A 26,409-nucleotide genomic window follows, 5' to 3' on the forward strand; every position below is an offset into this window, starting at 1 on the left:
TTATATCAGGCTCTCCATCTGCCAGTGGATTTCCTGTCCACGCTGGACTGAGTGCTACCTCCTCCCATCCATCCATCTACACATACCAGATACCCAACACCTAGAACACAGGAAGCCGCTGAGTTCCCCAACAGCCTACTCACAGAGTGGAAAGTGCTGTGACCATGGTTCCTTGCAGACCACAGAATTCTGGCTGTGCCCATGATGCTTGGGGAAAATGTATTTCTTAACCACAACAAAATAGTTTCTAAAGGAAAAAAAATCATGTGTATGATAGCTGAGTAAGAAAAAAGGTTTCAACAAAAAAAAGAAGATAAAGTCCTTTAAAGGCAAAATAAAAGGACATGGTGCATTCATCAAAGGTTATTAGTCATAACTTAAAAAAGAGGAAAACCAGTACATTCCTATCTCTTTGAAGATAGGGAAATCAACTGTATAACAGTTAAGGACATGAAAGCCCAGGTCAATGCCACATTGATTTTAACTATGGCATCTGACTCTTAAGTGGTCACGTCTAGGACATGCCCTGAACATGACTTCTCCCCCCCTCCCCACATATGCCTTAAAATTCAAGAACACTTGGTTTTGCTAATAGGAGACAACCCACAGGAAATCTCTCATTAATCCACACAGCAGAAGTACATCCTATTATTATAACAAAGAAATGCTTAAGAGCTAACTCTTCCATTCAGATACGCTCCCCACTGCGCGTGTAATGCCTATCACATAGGAAGGAACTGTGGCTCGGGGCTTCGGAGTCGGGGGGAGGGAGGGAGCAGACCTAATGGAGACGTCTAATGCACACACACGCTCCCAAGTCTAGTGCGGGGGGGGGGACATGTGGAGGGTGTGACACAGGAGGGTCTGGACTCCCTGGGCTGACGCCGTCCCTCCCCAAAAAGAACCGCTAACAATCAAACTCTCTGTCACCATCAAAGCAAAATTTCATGAACTAACTTCCTGGTCCCAATCCTGCACGTAAAGAGTCTGGAAGTCATCACTCCATCCTGACAAATGAAAAGCTGAACAAGCTGAAAAGTCAAGTCCTCTTAGATCCCTCAGAGAAGTGAGCTCACAGGGCAAACTGCTGCTCCCAGAACTGGGGAGACCAGCAGGTGAATACAGAGGGTCAAAATTTCCGGGGCAGCAAGTTCTGCAGGAGGTAGAGCCAGGGAGGGACCCGAGCTGCAGAATGAACCGCTGGAGGCTCACTGTGGGCGAGCCTGACTGGTAAGAACTCTGGGGGAGGCCCAGGGACCCCACAGTTCCGTGACTTTTACCCCTTCAGGCCTCCAGTGGCGGGGGGAAGGAGCCGTTCTGAAACAGCAGAAGCACTCCGTCGTTAACAAGGCCAGCCCTCAAGAGAGCTGATCAACCTGGAGGAAGGGGAATGCCCAGCTCCAGGGGGCTCTAACCATCCTGTCTCACCTGAATGGCAGGACAGCTGAGAAGCAGTCGTGAAGCTGACACCCGGGGTGCAGGCTCACTAGGAGACTGACACCTGCCACATAAGGACAGCATGCCTCCCCTCCCCCACACCTTATCAGCACATCACCAAAGGCCTGGTTACTGGGGTTCCTTTTACCCAGGACATCGCACCTGGGTTTCTAAGAAAAAATTACAAGGCGCACTAAAAGGCAAAAAGCATAGTGTGAAGAGATAAAGCAAACACGAAAACCAGACTCAGATATGGCAGGATGTTGGAATGATCAGACCAGGAATTTAAAGCAACTATGATTACTACGTTAAGAGCTCTAATGAAAAAAGTAGACAATATGGAAGGACAAATGAATACTGTAAGCAAAGAGATGAAAATTCTAAGGAAGGATTATAAAAAAATGCTAGAGGTTAAAAACACTAACAGAAATGAAGAATGAGTTTGAGGGGCTCATTGGGAGACTGGCCACGGCTGTTGTGAGAACCTCATGGCTTGAGGCTATGACAATAGAAACTTCCCAAATACAAAGCAAAGATTAAAGAAAAAAGATTGAAAAAAAAAAAACAAGCCCAAAACAAAACAAAACAGAATACTTAAGAACTGTGGGACAACTACAAAAGGTGAAACATGTGTAATGGGAATACCAGGAGAAGAGAGAAAGGAATAGAAATATTTGCAGTGATAATAACTGAGAATTTCCTCAAGTTAACGTCAGACACGAAACCACAGATCAAGGAAGCTCAGAGAACACCATGCAGGATAAATACCAAAAAAACTACCCCCAGGCACAGCATATTCAAACTGTAGAAAATTAATGATAAAGAAAAAAAATCTTGAAAGAAGACAGAGGGGAAAAATACCGCTTTAGAGAAACAAAGGTATGAATTACATCCAACTCCTCAGAAACAACGCAAACAAGAAGAGAATGCAATGAAATAACTCAAGGGTTGAGAGAAAAATTCATCAACCTAGAATTCTGGACCCTGTGAAATTAATCTCTAAGAGTGAAGGAGAAATAAGGACTTTCTCAGAATTGAGGGAATCTGTTGCCAGTAGATCTGCCTTACAAGAAATGTTAAAAGAGGCTGTTCAGAGAGAAGGAAAATGATTTAGGTCAGAAATGCAGCTCTCCATAAAGAAAGGAAGAGAATCAGAGAAGGAATAAGTGAAAGTAAAATTACACTTGTAATTTTTCTTATTCTTTTTTTTTTTAATAAATTTATTTTATTTATTTATCTTTGACTGCGTTGGGTCTTTGTTGCTGCACACGGGCTTTCTCTAGTTGTGGCGAGCGGGGGCTACTCTTCATTGCGGTGCACGGGCTTCTCATCGTGGTGGCTTCTCTTGTTGCACAGCACGGACTCTAGGCGCGCAAGCTTCAGTAGTTGTGGCGCACGGGCTTAATTGCTCCGTGGCATGTGGGATCTTCCTGGACCAGGGCTCGAACCCGTGTTCCCTGCATTGGCAGGCGGATTCTTAACCATTGTGCCACCAGGGAAGTCCCATTTTTCTTATTCTTAATTGATCTAACAGATAACAGTTTGCTCAAAATAATCATAGCAACTGTGTATTTGATTCTGTATGCTTATATGTTTATATATATGAATGGCATACGAAATGAATGACAGCAATGATACAAAGAATGGGAGGGAGAGGTTCATAATATTTTGCTGTAAGACACTTGTGCTAACTGTAAAGCAGGACAGTGTTGTCTGAAGTTAGACTTGGATTAGCTGTAAAAAAAAAAAAAAGGTAAAAAAGGGAGAAAATGGAATCATATAAAATGTTCACTTAAAACTACCAAAGGCAGGGACTTCCCTGGTGGCGCAGTGGTTAAGAATCCACCTGCCAATGCAGGGGACACGGGTTCGATCCCTGGTCCGGGAAGATCCCACATGCCGCGGAACAACTAAGCCCGGCGCCACAATGACTGAGCGTGCGCACTAGAGCCCACAAGCCACAACTACTGAAGCCCAGAAGCCCGTGCTCCTCAACAAGAGAAGCCACCACAATGAGAAGCCCATGCACTGCAATGAAGAGTAGCCCCCACTCGCCGCAACTAGAGAAAGCCCACGCAGCAACAAAGACCCAACGCAGCCATAAATAAATAAATAAATAAAATTTATATTAAAAAGAACTATAAAAGGCAGAAAAAGAGTGGAAGACAAAAGAACATAGAATAAGGGCAAGGAACAGAAAAGAATAACAAATATGGTAGACATTAATACAACTATATTAATAATCACTTTACATTGTCAGTGGTCTAAATACACCAATTAAAAGACAGAGATTGTCAGAATGGATCAAAAAACAAGACCCAACTAACTACATGCTGTCTATAAGAAATCCACTTTAAATATAAAGACACACATAGATGAAAAGTAAAGGGATAGCGAAAGAGATACCATTCTAATACTAATCAAAAGATGGCAGAAGGAGCTATATTAGCTTCAGACAGAACAAACTTCACAACAAGGAAAGTCACCAGGAATAAAGGAGGGCAATACGTAATGATAAAGAGGTCAATTTGCCAAGATGACATAACAATCCTTAATGTGTATGTGCCTAACAAGAGCATTAAAACACATGAGATAAAAACTTAGAAACCTGCAAGGAGGAACAGATGAAGCCACTATCATAGCTGGAGGCTTCTCTCTCAGGAATGGACAGATCCAGCAGGCAGAAAAATCAGTAAGGACACACGTGAACTCAACAACACCATCAACCAACTGGTGATATAACTGACATCTACAGACTACTTCATCCAACAGAATACACGTTCTTCCAAGCTCACATGGAACAGTCACCAAGACAGACCACATCCTGGGCCATAAAACACACCTGAACACATTTAAAAGAACACAAATGATATAATATCTGCTTTAAGACCACAGTGGAACTAAAAATCAATATTGGAAAACCTCAAATTACTTAAGACATTCAACAACATACTTATAAATAATGCACAGGTTAAGAACAAATCTTAAAGAAATTAAAAAATATTTTGAACCAAATAAGAATGAAAATACAACTTATCAAAATTTGTGTAATGCAGTGAAATCAGTGCTTGGCAGGAAACTGACAGCACTGAATACAATATGGAAAAGAAGAAAGATCTGAAATCAATCATCTAAGCTTCTACCTCAGAAAACTAGAAAAAGAAGAGCAGAATAAATCCTAAGTAAACAAAAGAAAATAAATAATAAAAATTATAAATCTAAGAAATGGGAAAAAACCCTGAAAACTGGTTCTTTGAAAAGATTAAAAAAATCAATAAGCCTCTAGCCAGGCTAACTATGAAAAAAAGATAGAAGACAGAAGTTAGAATATCAGAAATGAAAGAGGGGACATCAATACAGACACCATGGACATTAAAAGGAGAACAAAGGAATACTATGAACACCTCTATGCCTGCAAATTTGATAACCTAGATGAATGGACCAATTTCTTGAAAGACAAAATCTCCATAACTAGGACAGGAAAAAATAGACAATTTCAACAGGTCTATATTTATTTTTAAAATTGAATCAACAATTATTAACCTCCAAAAACAAACAGCACCGGGCCCAGCTGAGTTCATTGGTGAATTCTACCACACATTTAAGGAAGAAATTATACTAATTCTCTACAATCTCTTCCAGAAGACAGAAGCAGAGGGAACACTTCCTAACTTATCCTATTAGGCCAGCATTACCCTAATAACAAAACCAGACAAGAAAAGAAAACTATAAACCAACACCTCTTGTGAATACAGATGCAAAAATCCTCAACAAAATATTGGTAAATGGAATCCAACAATGTATAAAAAAGGACTGTACACTATGACCAAGTAGGATTTATCCCAGGTATGCAAGTCTGGTTCAATATGAAAATTAATTAATGTAATCTACCACATTAAGAAGTTAAAGAAGGAAAGTCACATTATCATATTAATAGATGCAGAAAAAGCATCTGACAAAATTCAACACTCATCCATGATAAAAACTCTCAGAAAACTAGGAATAGAGGGGAAACATCCTCAACTTGATAAAGAGCATCTAAAAAACCCCTTCAGCTAACACATTTAATGGTGAGAAACTAAAAGCTTTCCTGCTAAGATCAGGAACAAGGCAAGGATGTCCTCCCTCATCTCTCCTTTTCAACATCATACTAGAAGTCCTAGCTAATGCAGTAAGACAAGAAAATGGAACAAAAGGTATAATATAGATTGGGAAGGAAGAAACAAAACTGTCTTTGTTTGCAGGTGACATGACTGTCTAGGTAGAAAATCTGAAAGAATCAACAAACAAAAAAATTCCTGGAACTGATAAGTAATTATAGCAATCCTTGTTATAATTGGAGGATACAAGTTAAATATACAAAAGTCAACTGCTTTCCTATATATGAAGAATGAACAAGGGGAATTTAAAATTAAAAGCACAATACCATTTACATTAGCATCCCCCAAATCAAAATACTTTGGTACGAGTCTAACAAAATAGGCACAAAATGTGTATGACCAAAACTATAAAACTCTGATGAAACAATTTAAAAAGAACTAAATAAATGGAGAGATATTCCATGTTCATGGATAGGAAGACTCAATATTGTCAAGATGTCAGTTCTTACTAACTTGATCTGTAGATTCAACACAATCCAAATCAAAATCCCAGCAAGCTATATTCTGTTGGTATCAACAAACTAATTCTAAAGTTTACATGAAAAGGCAAAACAAAGAGCCTAACAAAAAAAAACAGAAAAGCCAACACAATACTGAAGGGAAAGAACAAGGTTGGAGGACTGACATTACTCAACTTCAAGACCAAATATAAATCTAAACTAATCAAGACAACGTAGTACTGGGGAAAGAACAGACAAATAGGTCTATGGAAGAGAAAACAGAGCCCAGAAATAGACCCACATAAACATAGTCAACTGACTTTTGACAAAGGAGCAAAGGCAACACAATGAAACAACCATGGCCTTTTCAACAAATAATACTGGAACAACTGGATATCCACATGCAAGAAAAAAAAAAAAATCTAGATACAGACTTTACAACCAAATGGATCACAGACATAAATATGAAACACAAAATGATAAAACTCCTAGAAGACAACATAGGAAAAAAATCTAGGTAACCTTGGGTATAGCAATGACTTTTTAGATACATCGAAGGTATAATCTACGAAAGAACTCATAAAGCTAAACTTCATTAAATTAAAACTTTCTGCTCTGGGAAGGACACTGTCAAGAGAATAAGAAGACAAGCCACAGACTGAGGGAAAATATTTGCAATCATACATCTGATGAAGGACTATTATCCAAAATACTCAAAGAACTCTTAAAAGTCAACAATAAGAAAAGGAGCAACCCGATTAAAACGTGGGCAAAAGACCTGAACGGACACTTCCACAAAGTTTTACAGATTAGGGAATTGCAAATTAAAACATCAATAAGCTACCACTTCCAAACTATTAGAAGGGCCACAATAAAAAAAAAAGAAACTGTGACAATATCAATTGCTGGTGAGGATGTGGCGCAAAACAAACTCTAATTCATTGCTGGTGGGAGTGCAAAATGGTGCAGCCACTTTGGAAGATAGTTTGGCAGTTTCTTATAAATATAAATGTATTCCTACCATATGAACCAGCAGTGGCACTCCTTGTATTTACCCAAATGAATTGAAAACTTATGTCCCCACAAAAAAACTGCACACAGATGTTTACAGCAGCTTTATTCATAACTGCCAAAACTTGGAAGCAACCAAGATGTCCTCCGTAGGTGAATGGATAAATAAATTGTGATATATCCAGACAACAGAATACAATTCAGCGATAAAAACAAAAGTGCTACCAAGCCATGAAAAGACATAGATGAACGCTCAATGCATGTTACTAAGTGGAAGAAGCCAGTCTGAAAAGGCTACGTCTGATCTGATTCCAACTATGTGACATTTTGGAAAAGGCAAAAACCAGGGAGACAGTAAAAGGGTCGGTGGTTGCCAGGGATTGGGGGAAGAAGGGATGAAGAGGCAGAGCACAAAGGATTTTTAGGTCAGTGAAACTACTCTGTAGGATACCGTGGTGGTGAATTCATGTCACTGAATATACAACACCATGAGTGAGTCCTAATGTAAACTATGGACGCTGGGTGATGAGGATGCATCAGTGTTGGTTCACTGATTATAACAAATGTCCCATCTCGTGGGGGATGTTGATAGTGGCGGAGTCTGTGCACAGGGGGGCGGGGGGTCTATGGAAACCTCTGTACTTTCTGCTCAATTTTGCTACGAACCTAAACTGCTCTAAAAAAATAGTCTGTTAAAAAAACAAAAATCTGTGAACCGATACATCCCATCCTGTATTTTTTAGTTTATTCTACTGATATTTTTTTCTTCCAAGAAATTTTTGTCACCTCCCAGTAAACTCATTTCACCACCCACTAAGGGCTTGAAGGAAGACAGCAAAACACTGCTCTAGGGCAGTGTCTCTAGCTGCCCTAGGAAGTGCATTCCCTACCCCACAGGCGATACACTCCAGATGCCACATTCAGCTCATTCACAGTTAGTGGGCAAGACAGGTCCCCACCACCCACCAGCAGCCCAAGGCTGGCCTGGCCCTGGGAGCTGCTGCAGTACCTGGAGGGAGGGTCTCCATGCTTTGTGCTTTCTCATCCCCGTTGCTGTGATGAAGGTCTTTCTTTTTAATTGGGTCAATGTCATTCCAGTCCTCCTGGGGGAGCAAAGACACCAAATGAGTCGACAGGTTCCTGGAGCCCACCTTCATTCATCAGGTCAATAAACAATGCGTCCTCCCATCCGGAGGACTGCACCCCAGACCTGCTCAGTGGTGCAGACCCAAGGACAGAAGTGACTCTGTCCAAGTTCTTGGCGTGAACTTTCCAAGGAAGGACCTGCGTTTCTCTCTCCATTTTCTATGTGTATCACTTATCTATGGAAAGAAATACTCTGGAAACTCCCTGGGCTTTGAGGATGTGGGAGGGTGGGGAAGGGAGATAGGGAAACTGGATCAAATAAGAGAATTCAATAGTGGTTAAATCAAAGCCATTAAAATAAGGGTAGCTCTCCAGACGCCTTCTATGGCTTAAGGGCACCCTAGGACCAGAGTCTCCCTCAGGGCCATTGAGCCCTGCTCAGAGGTTGTTAAATGATTCCTTTCATCCCACTGAATAACAGCGGAGGAAGGGCAAAGGACGGCGGAGCTTTTCCTCCGCTCCTCTAGAAGGGCTGCCAGTGGAAAAGAGCTGCAAACTAAGGGCTTAATGTAAAACCAGAAGAAGAGAGACGCTCTGGCAGAATTTATTCAACTCATCTGCACGAACAATTTAATCTATCAACATTAATCAAACAACCCCATGACCACAGAGCTAAATATATTTTTCAACCACTTGGGATCTGATTTCTGTGAATACAATAAGAAAGGTTTCTGTATATAACCCAAATCAGAAATACCCCACGGCTAGTAATTTTCCCACACAGACTTTGGTGGGCCAAGCACTGTCGACTGGCCATTTCCCCAGCAGATGCTATTAGGATGTTGGCAGCCTTAGGTCCCCTCCCTCAGGGGAGACCCAACCAGTTCTGCTCAGGTTTGTTCCACTAGCATTCCTCCAACCAGCATGGGCTGCGTGACCGCTGGGGACATTTTGGCTCTTAACGATGTGAAGTGAGATTTGCAGGAAGCGTTAATTTTCAGGGGCTAGGCCAAATCAGACATCTTTTCCCCAAAGGCAACTTGCTCTGCCAATAATCTGCATTTTTACTCAAAAAGTAGAGTAATTAAAGGGAAACGGCCTGAGTCTCCTCCTCTGGAGGCCAGCTTTTCCTTCAGTTGCTTCCGAGGTGAAGTGAAGCTGGTTTATCCCCTCAAGGCCACCATCGGGATGATGGGTGGGGGCACTCCCATGGGAGTGATGTGAGGATGACCCCCTGCAGACACAGTGCGCAGATCAGGAACGCCCTGCACCTGGGTGGTCCTAGCCCACCCCACCAACCTGTCACAAGGCCTTCTCAGGCTTTCAAGGGCCCCACGTGCTCTGACCTCTGAAGATCCTAGCCCACATTGTAACAAATGTATTAAAATGCACCTGTATCCCAATTTAAATACATTTTGCTGCGAAAAAAACTTTTTGAATTGTAATTTGGCTTTTGAGAGGACTTGGTTATAAATAAACTTTCAATTTACTATTGGCAAAGATTTCCAGGCAATCTTGGCACCTGCAATGGAGTGAGAGAATCGGACCTACTCTCTGCCTTCACGATATAAAGAAACGTGCGAACACTAAATCCAGCAAGTAATGACGTTAGCTGAGTCACACTGGGTAGACTTGTAATTAAGGTTATTAATTTTTATTTTGCAGCTTGCTTGTAACATTTTGTGGCTAACAGCTTCTTCCCTCAGGCATCTGGCCTACTACACACACTGGCTAATGGATCACACCATTTAACCTTGTACAAAATCGAAAGTGAATGAAAACAAAAAAGTGAACATTGCTGGTGTGGCCACCGCACTGTAATATTCACCAAATCAACATCCGTTAAGTCAACCATCAATGTTTTCTTAGAAAATAAATGTCTCCTTCTTCGCACAAACAAGACTGACTGGTCCATATGTAACACTCCCTAACCTGTCTCCCCTCCCTGCCCCACTCCCCGGGACAATGAACCGAGCCCACCACAAAACTAAGGCCGAGGATGAGGACCTGCTATATAACGAGGGCACCGCAAAGTCCCAGTAGGCAACATGATGCTAAGTGCTGTTTATGAATGCCTACTAGGCACCAGGCACTGTACAAAGATACTTTTCCATCCTGGCAGCAAGCCTGCCATTTTATAATTCCTATCTTACAACGGGGACACAGAAGATCAGAGAGGTTACGCAAATTGTCCAGGTTACACAGTGGGCAAGCAGCTTGAGTTGGCCCTTTATAAATCAGGATGGGGATGGCAACCCAGGGCTCAGTTTGAACCAAGTTACAAGAGGCTGATTCTCACAATGTCATAAAAATCCAAGAATACGTTTCTAGGGAGTCATCCACAAAGGACTGTTTTGTTCTTGACTCCAGGTCAAAAAGTGCAAATCACCATGTTCACTACCAATTCCCAGAGTAGGAGGGGGAGGAGGAGGAGGAGGAGGAGGAGGAGGAGGGGGAGGGGGAGGAGGAGGAGGGGAGAGGAGGAGGAGGGGGAGAGGAGGGAAAGGGGGGGGGTGGAGGAGGAGAATGAGGGGAGAGGAAGGGAGAGGAGGGGAGGGGGAGGAGGGGGAGGAGGAGGGTGGAGGAGGAGGGAAGGGGAGGGTGGAGGAGGGAGAGGGAGGGAGGAGGAGGGAGAGGGGGAGGGTGGAGGAGGGAGAGGAGGAGAATGAGGGGAGAGGAGGAGAATGAGGGGAGAGGAGGAGAATGAGGGGAGAGGAGGAGGAGGGGTGGGGGGAGGAGGAGGAGGATGAGGAGGATGAGGGGTGGGGGGAAGGAGGAGGGGAGAGGAGGAGGAGGGGGGAGAGGAGGGAAGGGGAAGGGGAGGGGGAGGGGGAGGGGGAGGAGGGGTGGAAGAGGGGGAACACCTCTGCCACTAATACAGGGCACTTCCTAGGTGCCCAGCCCCATTCTAGACCCTGCCCGCAAGCTCATCCTCCATACGGCGCTAGTACTGCCCCATTCTACAGATGAGGAAGCTGGTGCACCAAACGCTGAGTCACACAGAACACACAGTGAGGTTAGAGGTGAGCCGCCGGAGCCTCCAGGGTCTCCATCATCGCAGTGCCCCGCCCTTGGAGAATACAGCTCCCCTCCAGCACCAAGGCAGCCCAAAGTAGAGGAAAACAGTGCATTTCCCACTCAGAACACGTCAGGTCACTATAAATTCCTCTAGTTCGGGCCCGCCCACCTGATGCACCGGCTGAGACGGTGCCCCCACGACCGCCTGCCACCCGCCTGCCATGCCTGCTCTGCCTGTCACCGCCCCGCGCCTCTGCCGGACGTTAGGGAAGGGCCGAGGGCCCAGGGGACACCCCCGTGGGACAGCATGGCCTGTGCCCGTGTCCGTGTCACCGCCCCTCAGCAGAGAGTCTGGACGGGACCCCACAAGAGAAACAAGGAAACAGAACGACAGGGAGGAGAGGCGAGACACTCAGAGACTTGAGACTCGTGTTCTGGAAACGTCACTCTGGTCGTGGTGAGGGGGAGATGGAGGGGACAGGAGAGGGGCCAGGAGGCCCGAAGGGCGAGGCAGCCAGGGCGGGACGGCACAGCTGGCAGGGGGTGACAGTCACCCACAAGAAACGGGGGAAGTCGTTTGGGTGGGGGAGGGGTGGCGCCAGGAAGTGAATACTGTCTGTTCTGGAAATGCTGGGGTTACCGTGAGATACCAGGAGGTGGAAAAGAGATGGGGACCGGTGACTGGAGCTCGGGAATGGCCCGGGGGGGTGGGGGTGACCCGAGTGAGGACAGGGTCCAGGGTGGCAGGAGAGGCCAGCATTTCAGGGACAAGTAGGACCCACGGCACGCTGGGACGAGCCCTGGCCTGGGAGCTGGAGCCTCGGGTTCTGGCCACGGCTCTGCAGGTGACCCTGGGGGACTGAGCAAGTGGCCTGCCTTCTCGAAGGCAGGGACGGGGGCTAAGTGCCTGGAGGTCCCCTCGGAGTCCCGGGGAGCAGCCCCTCGCAGGAGCACTTGATCACTCGTCCTACTTGTAATCCGCTAACGGTCGGTATCTAGAAGCACTGCAGGTGTCCTTTCAAGGTAGGGGCTTGGGCACATTTCTTTTGTACCCACAAAAGCGTGGCGGTGGTCTTAGGGTAACTGCTCAATAATAAATGCAGCTGAAAAAAACCCTCATCCTATTTACTCAGATTGATTTTCCGGCTTTGCTCACTTTGCAGTGGAAGCTTTTCATTACAACCATCCCCCTCCCATACATTTGCATACGTTATAAGACTAATTTACACCAGTGGAGGCTCCGTTTAAAAATGGAAATGCACCGAATACAAACATATGGAGAGCCTCCCTCACCCAGTACCTGCTGGTATCCAGGACGCGCCACAACTGAGCTGTTGGTTTTCTCCGTGTTCAGAGACACAGGGACAGACAGGTCCTCTTTTTAGTGACAAGCATAAACTGCCGGGATTAGAGGAGTAATGATGTGGTTTGATGCTGGGTCAAAAGATGCAGAGAATTCAAAGCCTGTGATCTGATCCGTAAGTCTGCTTTTATTTCCCAGGATGCAGACCCATCTCTGCTTTGCTTCTCCTGCCCTCAGAGGGATGTTGACACTATGAATACGTAATGACTCACCCACACACAGAAGACGCTGCAGACAAATGCAGACCAGGGAAGGCTCGCTGGTTCTCACTGAAAACTGAACTCTGTCAGGAAATGTAACCCGAGAACTAGGATTCTCTACCGATCAGACTGAGAAGACGCCGCTGCCCCCCTGCTCGACTTTACCGTTTGGACCACAGCCTTGGCTGCTACATCCTCATGCAGCCTCCAGAAAGACTCAGAGAGCCTCGACTAGGGCACTGAGACCCTCTCGTCCTTGTTAGATGGCATTTGGGCCAGATACTGCAAACGCTAATTCCTCCTACTCACTAACTTACCTAGCTGGTAGTTATTATTATTAGATATTTGAATTTGGTTAGTTTTCAGTCCAAGAGCCCAAGGCATGCATTATTCTTACAGACGCATACAAGAGAAGCAGTCTATTACCTGAAGCACGAGAGGAATTAAATCAGGCCATGAGTGAGACCAAATGAAAATAAATGACTGAGGAACGTCTATCTATCTACCATAATTAAAGAGTTCGGCCGCCAAAATCCATCCTATTTCTAAGTAGGTAAAGCAGCAACGACTTTTAACAAAGTGACGTTATTTTCAGAAACAGTAAATCTGATAGGTTGGTTTCTTGAACAGTTATGAAAATTAAGTGTAAATATAGGTTTAGTTATTAAAATAGTTTTTTCCACTCTATTCCCAATGTGATCTGTCTCTGTTTCAGAATAAGAGGAAACAGGGACTTCCCTGGTGGTGCAGTGGTTAAGAATCCACCTGCCAATGCAGGGGACACAGGTTCGAGCCCTGGTCTGGGAAGATCCCACATGCCGCGGAGCAACTAAGCCCATGCGCCACTACTGAGTCTGTGCTCTAGAGCCCGCGAGCCACAACTACTGAGCCCACGTGCCACAACTACTGAGCCCGCATGCCACAACTACTGAAGCCCGCATGCCACAACTACTGAGCCCGTGTGCCACAGCTACTGAAGCCCGCGTGCCACAGCTACTGAGCCCGCGTGCCACAGCTACTGAGCCCGCGTGCCACAACTACTGAGCCCGTGCACCACCAACGAAGAGTAGCCCCCACTCGCCGAAACTAGAGAAAGCCCGCGCGCAGCAACAAAGACCCAACACAGCCAAAAGAAAAAGAGGAAATAAATAAAACGTACGCTTGGTTTTTGCCAGAGACAAAGTGTCAGTCCCGGCGGTGGGTGGGCCAGGGCCAAGAGGGAAGGGGGTGGGACAAGGACGGGAGGCCACCGTGGGAGGAGCGGGCACAGCCGGCTGGCAGGGCGGCCCCTGAGGCTCGGCAGACAGCCGCCAACTTGTTAAGGGCACTAGGCCAACCCTCATGTCACAGCTGAGGAGAGAACCAGAAGGGCCAGGTGACTTCTTGTGTTCCCACCTGCTGCCAAACCAATCCCCTCAAAACTCAGTAACTTAAAACAGAAAGCACTTAGTATCTTGCACAGCTTCAGAGGGTCAAGAATCTGGTTGGATCCGGCCCACGGTCTCTCGTGAGCCCATGAGTCAGCCGGGGCCGCCGCCAGCTGAAGGTGCGATGGGGCCCAGGGATGCTTCCAGGACGGGTCCCTCCAGGGCTGCTGGCTGGAGGCCCAGTTCTTCACCAAGGGCTCACCCACAGCCGCTGGCCTCCCCCAGTAAGTGACCTGGGAGGGGAAGAGGGGCAGGGGAGGCGGAGTCGAGGGAGAGAGGAGGACCCCAGGTCGGGTCCTGGAAACCACACGCGGTCGCAGCTCCGTGTCATCCATGAGAGGCGCGTCACCAGTCCGGTCCAGCCCGCACCCAAGAGGAGGGGCCTAGACCCCCTCGCGAGAGGAGGTGCGCAGACTCTAAAACCACCACGTTCACCGACGCCGTAAGACTTGACAGTGGCAGTGATGAGGCCAGAGTATCCCCCAGGCAGACAGAACACCACTGTACCCCGACGGCGATTCGTGTGTGCAAGTCTGTGCAGTAAAAATGTCATTCCATCTCACGCTGCCCTCTTATCCACCGCCCGATATAAAGACTATTCCCGCCTATGATAATGTGTTTGAATTACGAACCACCACCAAAATAAACATGCCTACACATGGAAAACTAGATAACAAAGAATAAATGTATACAGCTAAACCAACAAAGGCTGCCTTCATAAAGTTTAAATGCCTAACGCTTTATTTTTTAGCAAAGGTAAAAACATCGCTGGGGAGGAAAAAAAAATAAACAGGTTGCTTTCACTCTCCGCTTATGGAAATACATTTTGTCACCGTCAAATTCCTTCAGCTTACTAGACCTATGCTCAGAGGCAGATCAAGTTATCAAGAATACCATCTGAATGACTACTTGATTCCTTTCTCATCAGTTGTCTACTTTTCACTGTTATTTAATGACTGTTCAGTGATTACCACCACCATGACCAATCTGTACAGCAACATTCCAGTTCGGGGAAAGAAAGCCAGGTTGCCAGATGTGTTAAAAAGATGCGATAATTTCTATTTCCACAGCCCACTTCTTAAGAGCGCACTGCCAAGCTAAGACACTGAAAACTAGTTAAGTGGTTTGCTTGAAAGCACTTTTCAAGAGTGGATTTAGTTTCCTGCTGAAGACCTAAACCCTCCCCGCCCAGCATTCTCCCTCTGAAGTGCCCACAGGGGAACCACAGAGGCTCGTCCTTGTTTCTAACTGGTCAGGGTGGGGAACAATTCCGAGGTCTTCTCCAGAGGGTGAGGAAGCCTCTGATACAACAAGGTGACAGCATCTAGACCTCTGCTTTCCACCTAGGGCATGTAACCCGCTGACAAAGTGACAAAGGTAGTTTTAACTCACTGGGAAAGGGTCCTGAGGAAAGAAGGCCGGAACGCCTGGGGAGGCCCCCTCAGCTAGGCTAGGCGTCTCCTAAAACCGGGAGCCTGTAGTCTGCAAACACCCACGTCTCTGCATTTATGAAGTCAGAGCGTGGTTTCTGCTTCTAAATAAGAGACCCGCTGGAACGGTGACTTGGTGTAAGAGGAAGAATGCCCTCTTCGCTGCTGGTCGTCACTGGAAGAGGAAGGGGTAGTGCTGGGCCCAGGCTTCTGAACACTGTGTGGGGCGGCAGTGAGTCCTGGCCCAGCCCATCCCGTCTCATCACTTCGGGCAGAGCTGGTAGAACAGGCTGCAGGAGGAGGAACAGCTCAGGTGAGCTTCCAACAGCAAGCTCCCGCCAGAGCCCCAACCCTTACTCAGGTGACGGTCACCAGCCTGGTGGTTAAAGAATCAGGGCCTGCGTGGCGAGCGAGCCGGGCAGTGAGAGGGCAAGGCAAGTCTCCCCGAGGCCTGGTCCTGCCCCCGCCCGCTTCATCCCAGCCTCTGGGCATGGGGTCCAGCCGTGGGTGTTTTCTGGAAGCTTCCCAGGCAGCTCTAACGTGCAGAGTTGAGAACCACCGGCTTCTCTGATGTACTTACACGTTTCCCACTCCTCATTCCAACTTGGCCCATGAAACTCAACATTGCTAAAATGGGAGGGGGCGAGTTTCTCCTGTGGGTCCAGAGCTGCAGACGGCTTCATACAGATTCACTTGCTCACAAATAAGACATGTGTTACGATGAAGGTCATCGCCTCGTTTATTCTACTGGGTACCCTCAGAGAAAAGCAGGCTGTGAGGGACACGGTGGGACCGCTCCATACTGGGGAGCTTATCAATCACTCTTACTGCAGTCACGAGCTGCAACAACACTGCTACTGACCCCCTGCTATTTAACTTTTCTAACAAGCAGAGGGCCTAGTGCATCACCCTGCACACTCACTCCACACATGGTCTGCCAACTGCCTTAATTTAGTGAAAATCTTCCCATTTGAATCCCTGAGGCCACACAGATGAATGTCCATCAGTGATGCACTCCTCAACCTAGAAGCCTGACACCTGAAGCACGGGAGGCGAGGGCTGGAAATGTCAGTCCCGGCCCATCTCTATCACCGGAGCCTGCCCAGGGTGGCTCTCTGGGACTCGGTTTCCCAATGCGTAAAATGGAAACTTAAAGACACCTCTATCCCACCCCCTGAAATGATGTAACTGGCAGGGCCCCGGTGAACTGCAAGGCCTTATATTAATTAGACACTGAGTCCCATCACTGAGAACATGTGACCTGCCTTCTTCCATTTTGAAGGCCCAGTCTTTACCCCGCTTTTAATTTCCTGCTCCGACTTCTAAACTTCCTCCTTTCCGCCCCATAATTAGCTCATTCTTGGACTTGTTAAAATGGGTGCATTTGTTATCTCTGTGGTCTATCCTCCCCAAACCCACAACTCCAGTCTAATCATGAGAAAAACATCAGACAAACCCCAGATGAGGGATATTCTACAAAATCCCTGACCAGGCCTCCTCAGAACTGTCAAGGTCATCAAAACAAGGAAGGCGGGAAACTGTCACAGCCCAGAGGAGCCTAAAGAGATACGATAACTAAATGAAATGTGGTACCTGGACAGGCTGTTGGAACAGAAAAAGGACATCAGGGAGAAACTCAGGAAATCAGAATAAAGTAGGAACTGTAGTTAATGATAACATTATCAACATTGGTTCTTTAATAATAAGCGAAGCTGGTTACGGGGTGCATAGGAACGCTGCACTATGTTCCCATCTTTTCTGTAAATCTAAAACAGCTCTAAAAATAAAGTGTGCCCATAGATCTTATTTACGTAAAAGGAAAATAATCATATTAAACACTCCTGAGCCAACACCTATCAACCACGTATTCCCAGGGTGTCTCCATTTTTAATGGCAATTTTAAGCCCTCTCCCTTCAGGGAACTAAGGTGTGAGTCAGCATTTCCTGATTTTAAAGCCAATTTTGCAAGGAGACACACACCCAGGGGCAATCTATTTCACGCCACAATCCCCTTTCAAGAGCAATCCATCCATCCTAACCCCTGTGCTCAGGGTAGAGCAGCAGGGGGCCCTGCGGTGTGGGCAGGTGAGGGGCACAAGGAGGGCTATGAACATTCCTTATTCCTCGCAAGAGTTTACGATGCAAGACCGCTCCGGGTCCCAAAGCAGATGACGAACGAGAGCCCACAGCTGAGCTAAGCGCCTGACATTTATGGCCTCCTCCTTTATCACGTGCTTTCATTCCACCTCTTTCTTCCTGTAAACAGAGAAACGGCTTCTCCTGTTAGGAGTCTTGGACAAAGCCCCTTCTTAACTGCTGCTCCTCTTGTTCTGGGATTCTCAACATTAGCTGAAGCAGGTTCTCTTACTTCAGACAAATGATGAATCTCAGCAAACTTGACTAGAAAATGTCTTTTTACAAAAAAAAAAAAAACAAAAAAACCCCAGTGTATTTTAGAAAATTCTTTCCTCCATGACTTATGTAAAAGTCAATTGTTTTTTAATATTGAAAAACAGTAACTCCCAATAGAGGAGGAAAAAAGCGGCAGGAGAGAGGTTAGCGTGCAGCCGCCTGGCCAGGCGCTGAGCAGAGCTGCAGGGAGAGGCCAGCGCATCCTCGGCGGCCCTGCACCACCACGCCCTCCCTTCCACCTCCAGATGCCACGCCCACTTCACCCCCCTCCCCGCATTCTCATCTCCTCCAGGACGCCCTCCACGCCTGGCCTGGCGGCATCGATGCTCTGGCAAAGCTGCTTCCCCACTCCCAGGTGTCTGCGGGCTCGCAGAACCGGCTGCAACGCCACCCTGTCACCAGTAGGTGCCGCCAGCTCGCACTACGTCCCCTCCGCTGGGGCCTCGGGTCCTCACCCCACAGGTCCCTGCCCTGCTCAGCTCGGTAAACACCTGAGTCAGAACTGGCTGCGGGGAGGGATGGGTGAGACGAGACCCTCCATGGGCACCAGATCTTGAGTCTTTTGAAGAACGTCTCCAGGGGGAAAAGTGGGTCCTAGAATGAGATTGGAAGGCTCCAAGGGGGCCCAGGGTTACAAATGAAATGGAAAATTTGTAACTAAGTGTTTTTCCCCTTCTCTAATCGCAAATCCTCAGAGAGTCATAAATTCCTAGCAGTGCGGCCCAGGAACAGCTGACCCAGCATGAGCGGGAGGGCCTATCACCCGCTGACACCCTCCGCACGGGAGCACGTAACCGCCCACCACGGTGCACGCAGCGGCTCTCCCACCATCGAAGGAGGCGCCTCCCGGTCGTCGGGGGAAGAGTCTCAGCTCAGGGAGACCGTGGATGTCGATCCACCTCTCTTCTGAGACAACCAGAATCAGAGAGACGTGGCCGCAGGAAAAGGGAAGACGAAGACGTGGGGCAGCAGCGGAGGGAGGCAGCTTTCCCAGAGCCGCCCTGGGAGAGGGGAGGGCAGAGGGCCCAGCCCACGCCCACGGCCAAGGCCAAGGCCAGGCAAGGCCAGGCAGCCTGAAGGCGGAAGGAGGAGGTGTTTGAAGAATATGTGATAATTCACGTCAAGGTCAGCAGGTAAAATGAAGGTGACCACATGGATTTTTTTAAAGGGAACTAGTGACTGTGCCTAGAGTACCAGAAACACCACGTAGGAGGTACGTCTCGAAAGATGCACGTCACCGCAACCAAGGAAATAAACTCGTGAGCATCTCAGTGAGATGGTAGGGAGAGATTTTCTGAAGTTTCTAGCACATGAGCGACGGTAAATGGGAACTGTTCAGCATTCTTATTAATTTAAAATTTACACGTTCTCATCAACATTCTCCTGATTTCTAGAGTTCAACGGCTACTTGCCAGGTGAATATTACCCACACACACCAGAAGGGTTGTCGTAAATCTATTTTTCTCATAAGGTCTTTATTTTATTAATTACAAATTCCTCTTTCACGATGGATTTGTGCAAACTGAACACTCATGCATCATTAGCCCATTTCACAGAGAAGTGACACCTAGGAAAGGGGGTTGATGCGGTACCACCGGAGCCTGGATTTCACTTGAGCCTGTTCCAGAATGCTGGTTTTTCGACAGTGCCAAGCTCTTTTCCCCCAAGGTTGTTTAGATCAGATTACAGAAACCAGGTGGACCATTCACATCCAGCCCCTAACGTGAGTGACCAGCCCCTAACGTGAGTAGGACTCTGTGTGGAGAGACCTGCCCCCATGAGCAGGAAAGCCAGCTCCGCTGGGCACTGGCCGCCAGCAGGTTCCAGGGGTGCTGTTTGCACGGAAGCCCCTCCCTCTTGTGTTCTGCCCTGGGACAAGGTGCACGGTCCCAGTCAGGGACAGGCTGCTTGATTCTTTACCTCTGGCACACTTATTTACATGTCCATTCTCTGCCTGGGGCATTTTCCACACGATTCCAGTACGTGCTATTACAACATGGGCTACAGATGTCTCACTATCTTATTTAAAAGCAAAAGGATATGAAGGGTAAGCTGGGACGAAGTGAGAGAGTGGCATGGACATATATACACTACCAAACGTAAAACAGATAGCTAGTGGGAAGCAGCTGCATGGCACAAGGAGATCAGCTCTGTGCTTTGTGTTCACCTAGAGGGGTGGGATAGGGAGGGTGGGAGGGAGATGCAAGAGGGAGGAGAAATGGGGATAAATGTATACGTATAGCTGATTCACTTTGTTATACAGCAGAAACTAACACACCAATTGTAAAGCAATTATACTCCAATAAAGATGTTTAAAAAAAAAAAAAAGCAAAAGGATAGAGTATAAATTAGTTGAACTTGACTGGAAAGCAATCTGACACCACATACCAAGAACCAGAAAGACACGTAACCTTTAAGCTGAGAAATCTCATTTCTGTGAATTTATCCTCATGAACTAACCCAAAATAAGAAACAAATTTTATGCATGGATGTTGCAGCACTGTTTATAAAAGAAAAAAAGAAGAAACTTAAAACATTCACCAATAAGAGGTGAGTTAAATTATGGTACAGCCCCTCAAAAGAATATTATGCAACCATTAAGAATTATAAAGACCACACAGCCATATGCAAAATGCATATAATACATTAAATGGAAAAGCAGGAGACAAAATTTTATGTACACAATGAAACAAACTATTAAAAAAAAAGGTTACCCATACAGATTAGCCTGGAATGAAATGCACTAAAATAAAAATGGTTGTGTTGAGAGTGGACAATGATGAGTATTGTCTTCCACTTCTCAAACTTTCCGTCATATTTTAAAATTACCTTCATGAATAATAAATTTTAACACAGGCGTGTTTAGGTTGGAATTTCAAACCTACACACTATTTCATATCATTAAGGCATCAGGCTCACGTCTGGCCTGAGGCTACAAAAGCTGCCCAAGGCCTAGAAACAGGTGTGAGCCTGGCCCTGCTTTTAAGGTGTGAGGTCGAGGCACTGTTCTAGAACCCGCGGAGGTCTCCCCTGCCCTGGAATTGGAGACGGGCCCAGAGAGGGCTGCTGTCCTGGCAGAGACTGCGGGACTCTGCCCCGACAGGCCTGTTGAGGGGCCCGGCTCTCTGTGTCCAGCCCTTTCCCTACTGAGCATTTTTTTCCAAGAAACTGGCCAACAAAAGACCGAACTGATCTTGTGTGCTTGTGGCAATGGCTGGCACTGACCTATTAAACTAAAGGGCAGCTAGACCTTCCCACAAGTTCCCTGGTGACTACGTGCAGAGACCAAAGCCCATTGTTCTACCAGGCCCGTCCCTAACTCGACAGAGAACGCGGGGATGTGGAAATCACAATGACACTGATGCCGTCTCCGCAGAACTGCCGTTCACTGAGCGCTCCCTGTGAGCGGGGGTCCTAGAGCAGCTGCGTGCAAATATTTCAGTCACTCTTCATGGCATCCTTGAGGGGCAGTATTAACGTCTCCATTTAAAAGACGAGAAAATTGAGAACCAAAGAGACTGAATCAAGAGCACGTAACAAACGGGCAGTGAGGGCAACAGGGTCACACCCCGGTCTGACCGGCCCAGGGTCCATGCTCCGTCCACAAGGCCAGGCCAGCTCTGGGCGGACTGATGGCCCCCCAGAAGTTAGAATAACTAAGCCCAGCTCCGCTGCCTGACGTGCCCGGCTGGTCAGACAGTAAATGGGGGCAGCCTACCCTCCCTCTTCCCTTATTCAACTTCAGAAAATTATCATCTTATACTAATATTTGTTTTCCAAGGTTGCTTTTCCCGCCCACACACTTTATCTTGTTTAATCACAAGGAGAAATGGGGTGAAGGTGATTTGCTGCATGGAACTCAGGGTTCACAGACCAATTCTGATTCCTGCGCTGGAGTTCAGGGCAGTGGGAATCATGACTGCTACCCACGGTGATGCTGCAAGAATTAAGTGAGACAGGGTGCGAGGAGGATGCTAGCCGAGTCTGACACATAGTAGGTTCTCAATAAAAAGTAAGCCCTGTCCCACACCACGGCCCTGGAAGGTTAAGGCACTCCATTTTAGGGCAGAGCAAAGTAAACCACAAAAAAATCACCCAAATTACTCAAGATCCCACAGTTACAAAGAGCAGTCATGAGACTTCTATCCACTGCAGACCCAGAGTCTGTAGAATTCAGGAATCACCACCAAGATATGCCAACCCCAGGGAGTTTGTTCTAAGCGGTGCTTGCCTCTCACCGCTAATGCACGTTAAAGTCTGAGAATTGAACAACCTCTTCTGACATAGGTATTTTTATTTATTTATTTATTTTTAAACTTTGGGTTTATTTATTTATTCATTTATTTATGGCTGTGTTGGGTCTTCGTTTCTGTGCGAGGGCTTTCTCTAGTTGCGGCAAGTGGGGGCCACTCTTCATCGCGGTGCGTGGGCCTCTCATTATCGCGGCCTCTCTTGTTGCGGAGCACAGGCTCCAGACGTGCAGGCTCAGTAATTGTGGCTCACGGGCCTAGTCGCTCCATGGCATGTGGGATCTTCCCTGACCAGGGCTCGAACCCGTGTCCCCCGCATTGGCAGGCAGATTCTCAACCACTGCGCCACCAGGGAAGCCCCGACATAGGTATTTTTAAATGTTGAGTTTCAAAGAGCCAGTTTACCTGTTAATTTACTCTCTGCAGCCCGAAAATTCACGTGTCCATTGGCTTTGAAACTAGAAAGAACGAGATTCAAATCTGGGTTCCAGAAATTTATAAATTATCAATCTTTCAAATTCTCAGTAGCATTATCCAGAATGCTAGATTTTGAGAGGATTCAAGAAAGTAAATGTGAAATACTTTGAACACAGTAGATGTTAACACCTTGAGGATGTGTTGGACCAGATGAAAACTCAGTGGAAAGCTGGTGGGCCTTACATAGGTGTGAAACCGCAGAGTTTACTTGAGTCAAATCAAGCAGAACATGCAAACTCACTCTCATTCATGTGCACCCAGGCCTACGCAACAGCATATAATCCTGAATCCCACCAGCAAAACCCATGAGCTAGGAGTGCCAGGATTTGTTTTTAAAGAAATTCTCCTAGTGAGCTTCACCAAAAGGCTCATATTCTTCCAAAAGGGACTGCGTAGCTTAAACCAAAAGATCTAAATAGAAACACAAAAGAAATGGAACATCAAGATTGATGGAATGAGGAAGCAAATCTGAATTCTCACTCTGAGCTTCCCAGAGACAGAAGTAAAAGAAGTAACAGGAACAGGAATTAAGATGTAATGAGAACCAGTCAAGGGCAAGGAATCTGCCCAAGGGGAACAGGACATGATCAGGCAAGAACCCAATTCAGACCAGACATTCTCATCACATGTGAAGTGCTAAGTACCTTAACACAGACTGGATTTCTGGTGGAAAATCCTAAAATCTGTCATGAACGAAATGGATTTGGAATCACGGGTGGTGGTGGAGGAAAGAGGCCGCCATTTCTTTTCTTTTTTTATATAAATTTATTTATTTATTTTTGGCTGTGTTGGGTCTTCGTTGCTGCGCGCGGGCTTTCTCCAGTTGCGGCGAGCGGGGGCTACTCTTCGTTGCGGTGCGCGGGCTTCTCATTGCGGTGGCTTCTCTTGTTGCGGAGCACGGACTCTAGGTGCGTGGGCTTCAGTAGTTGTGGCACGCGGGCTCAGTAGTTGTGGCTCGCGGGCTCTAGAGCACAGGCTCAGAAGTTCTGGCGCACAGGCTTAGTTGCTCTGCGGCATGTGGGATCTTCCCGGACCAGGGCTCGAACCCGTGTCCCCTGCATTGGCAGGCGATTCTTATCCACTGCGCCACCAGGGGAGTCCTGAGGCCTCATTTCTTCGTTGCTACCCCCGCCCAAGGAGCTGTAGTGCACGGGCCCCACGCCACCTGGACCCCGGGCTGGGCCCTGTGACTTGCTGTAGCCGACTGGAAGCAAGGAGGGGCTCGTCAGCCCCTCAGAACACGGCCCTGTGGTCCCCACGCGTTAAGCAAGCCGGCTGAGGACCCTGGGGAGCCGAGGCGCCCCAGACAACAGTCAGCAAGGTCACGCGGGTGAGGCCGTCTTGGACCAACCAGACAACTCAGCTGTCACGTGACTGCAGGGCAGGGACGCACGTGAGCCCCGGGGAGCCCAGCAAAGAACTGCCCGGCGACCTACAGGATTGTGGGAAGTCATACACCAGCCCTGCTTCAGGAGGGTGGGCTGGGCAGCCGCAGGTAAGGGTGACAAGGATGCAGGACGAGCCCACGCAGGAAATCCCCAACAGCGGCCCCACGGCATCAGGAAGCCACTTTTGCACGGCTGCTGCCCACAGACACCCTGGGTGTAGACACGCCAGGGCAGTTCAGGCAAAGGGTTCTGCGCGGAGCAAAACCAGTGCCCAACACACAGCTTGAGAGCCAGCCTGCATTCTGAATGTTATGCCCGCCTTGGAAAATACAAAAAAGCATCTGAGGGGGCCAGTGCATCAGCAGGGCTAAAAAAAAAAAAAAGAGAGAGAGAGAGAGCTTTTGAGTTTCAGAAGCCATCTCTGATATAACCAATCTATTCATTTAACAGATATTTTCTTGAATGTTTACCATAGGCCAGGTCCTTTCCTAGGAGGCAGAGATGAAGAGATAATTGCACATGGTCAGGCCCTGCCCTCAAGAGCATCAGTCACCTGCTGTGTGATCCTGGGCACATCTGTGCCCTCCCTGGGAACAGTGGTTAATGGTCACCGCACAGCATCTCTGCAGGCTCTCGGTATAGTGTCTGACACATACTACACGTTCAGTAACACTAGTATTGATACTAATGTTACCAATGACACGTGCTACGTGTTCAGTAACACTAGCGTTGATACTAATGATAGCACCATTAGCGTCAAGTAAAATCTTGATACTAATGGTGGCATCATTGCGCTGTGACACGGAGACGGGCTGGAGAAGTTGTAGGAGGGAGGACACTCTGAGGAGGGGCTGTTAGCAGATGGCAGTGGTCCTCCTGGGGAGAAAGAGAGGAAGGTCTGCTGCGGGCGCAAAGACTTAGGACGCTGGCCCAGGAGAGAGGGAGGGAGCAGCTGTGGGCAGAGGCCGCCAGCCTGGAGCAAGGAGGTCTCCCTCCGTGCTGACCAGCGCTCAGCCGGTCCTGCTCCACGACAGGCAGCCTTCCCCCTGCACAGGCCTCACCTCGGGTCAGTGGTGCCGCCTGCCTGGGCAGAACCAAGAGGGCCCTGAGCGACCTGGCACCAAGGCCAGAGCACACCCCAGGGTCCCCGAAGACTCCGTGTGTGGTCCTTGTGCAGCACGCAGCCCTAGGGCCAAACACGAGCAAAGAACCCTCCCTCCCCCCCCCAAGAGAAAAGTCGGGCACATCTGGTCCCAAACTAGACTAGTTTTCAGTGTCTTCTTCAGACTGGGCCAAAATGCAAAGCAGGGATCCAGATAAAGGAGTGGAGTTGGGTGAAATTCTCTGGCTGACCCCGGCCTCACACTGAGGGTCCGGAGACCCTGCTAATAAACTGAAGGGAGCACTAAACACGTTGGGAGAAAAGCAGTAGAGGGACTTGGTGTCATGCGCAAGTTCAAGACGTCATGTGACAGTACACGTTTCTGTGGAGGAAGGAGCAGCTAGCGAGAGAAAAGAAAGTTCCCGAGGTAAACAAAACAGCACGTCCACAGCGGCCAAGTGCAGGATGGAGGGTGCCCTTTCCAGGGCCGGGCGACCGCAAAGCAGAGCTGACAGACTGTGGGTCAGAGGGTGTCTTGTGCAAAGCTCTGTCACCCGCTGCTCCTCGTCGCCACCTCTGAAAGCGGTGTCGGCAGCCTCGCCAGACACGTGGACGCTGCCCCTTCACCCACTTCAAACAGCCTTTGTCAGTAAACAAATCCCCGGACGGACGGCGAGGGGCTGGGGCGCTGCTCTCTGGCGCCAGAGGCTCGCAGACAGCTCTCTGCGGACGGACAAGCCCTCCAGGCAGCATTCATCCAACTAACTCGGAGGCTAAGGGTCCAGAATCTGCATCCGCGACTGGGACGGAAAACGCGAGAGCTCCTGAGGGAGAGAAAAGGACAGGCCCCGCAAGTCTGTCGGTTTGCGACCTGATGGGATTTACACGGAGGGAGGAATGACAGGAACCCCTACAGGAGGCCCGGCTGCCTGTCTAGTGAGGAGCTCGGGCTCTGCGGCCCCGGCCGACCACTTCTGCTCTTAGGCCAAGGGGAGGGGGGTCCTTAGGCCAAGGGGGGGGGGTGGTCCCTGGCACACATCATCCTGCACACCATCCACTGGCCCAGCGTCCAGCACAGCGTCCTGGGAGGCCTGGCTTTCACTCCTGTTTCTGGCAGTTTTTCCAAAACGAAAGTTGGTGACCTCACGGCTTAGTTTCCCCGTCTATGGAAGGGAGTCCACGTTAGCGACAGCCTCAAGCCTCCCTAC

The 26,409-nt window shown here is 47.9% G+C and overlaps 1 protein-coding gene across 2 annotated transcripts in view; it reads right to left on the reverse strand.

Annotated features, from left to right (window-relative positions):
- Window positions 1-26,409, reverse strand: part of GALNT2 (polypeptide N-acetylgalactosaminyltransferase 2) — a 178,986-nt gene that overhangs the window by 76,077 nt on the left and 76,500 nt on the right. For both annotated transcript variants that reach the window (XM_036828111.1, XM_036828112.1), the window contains exon 2: window positions 8,058-8,151. In XM_036828111.1, coding sequence (XP_036684006.1) covers window positions 8,058-8,151 — 94 coding nt within the window. The remainder of the gene's footprint in view (window positions 1-8,057; window positions 8,152-26,409) is intronic.

The sequence above is a fragment of the Balaenoptera musculus genome, chromosome 16, assembly GCF_009873245.2.
Source record: "Balaenoptera musculus isolate JJ_BM4_2016_0621 chromosome 16, mBalMus1.pri.v3, whole genome shotgun sequence".
NCBI classification, from domain to species: domain Eukaryota; kingdom Metazoa; phylum Chordata; class Mammalia; order Artiodactyla; family Balaenopteridae; genus Balaenoptera; species Balaenoptera musculus.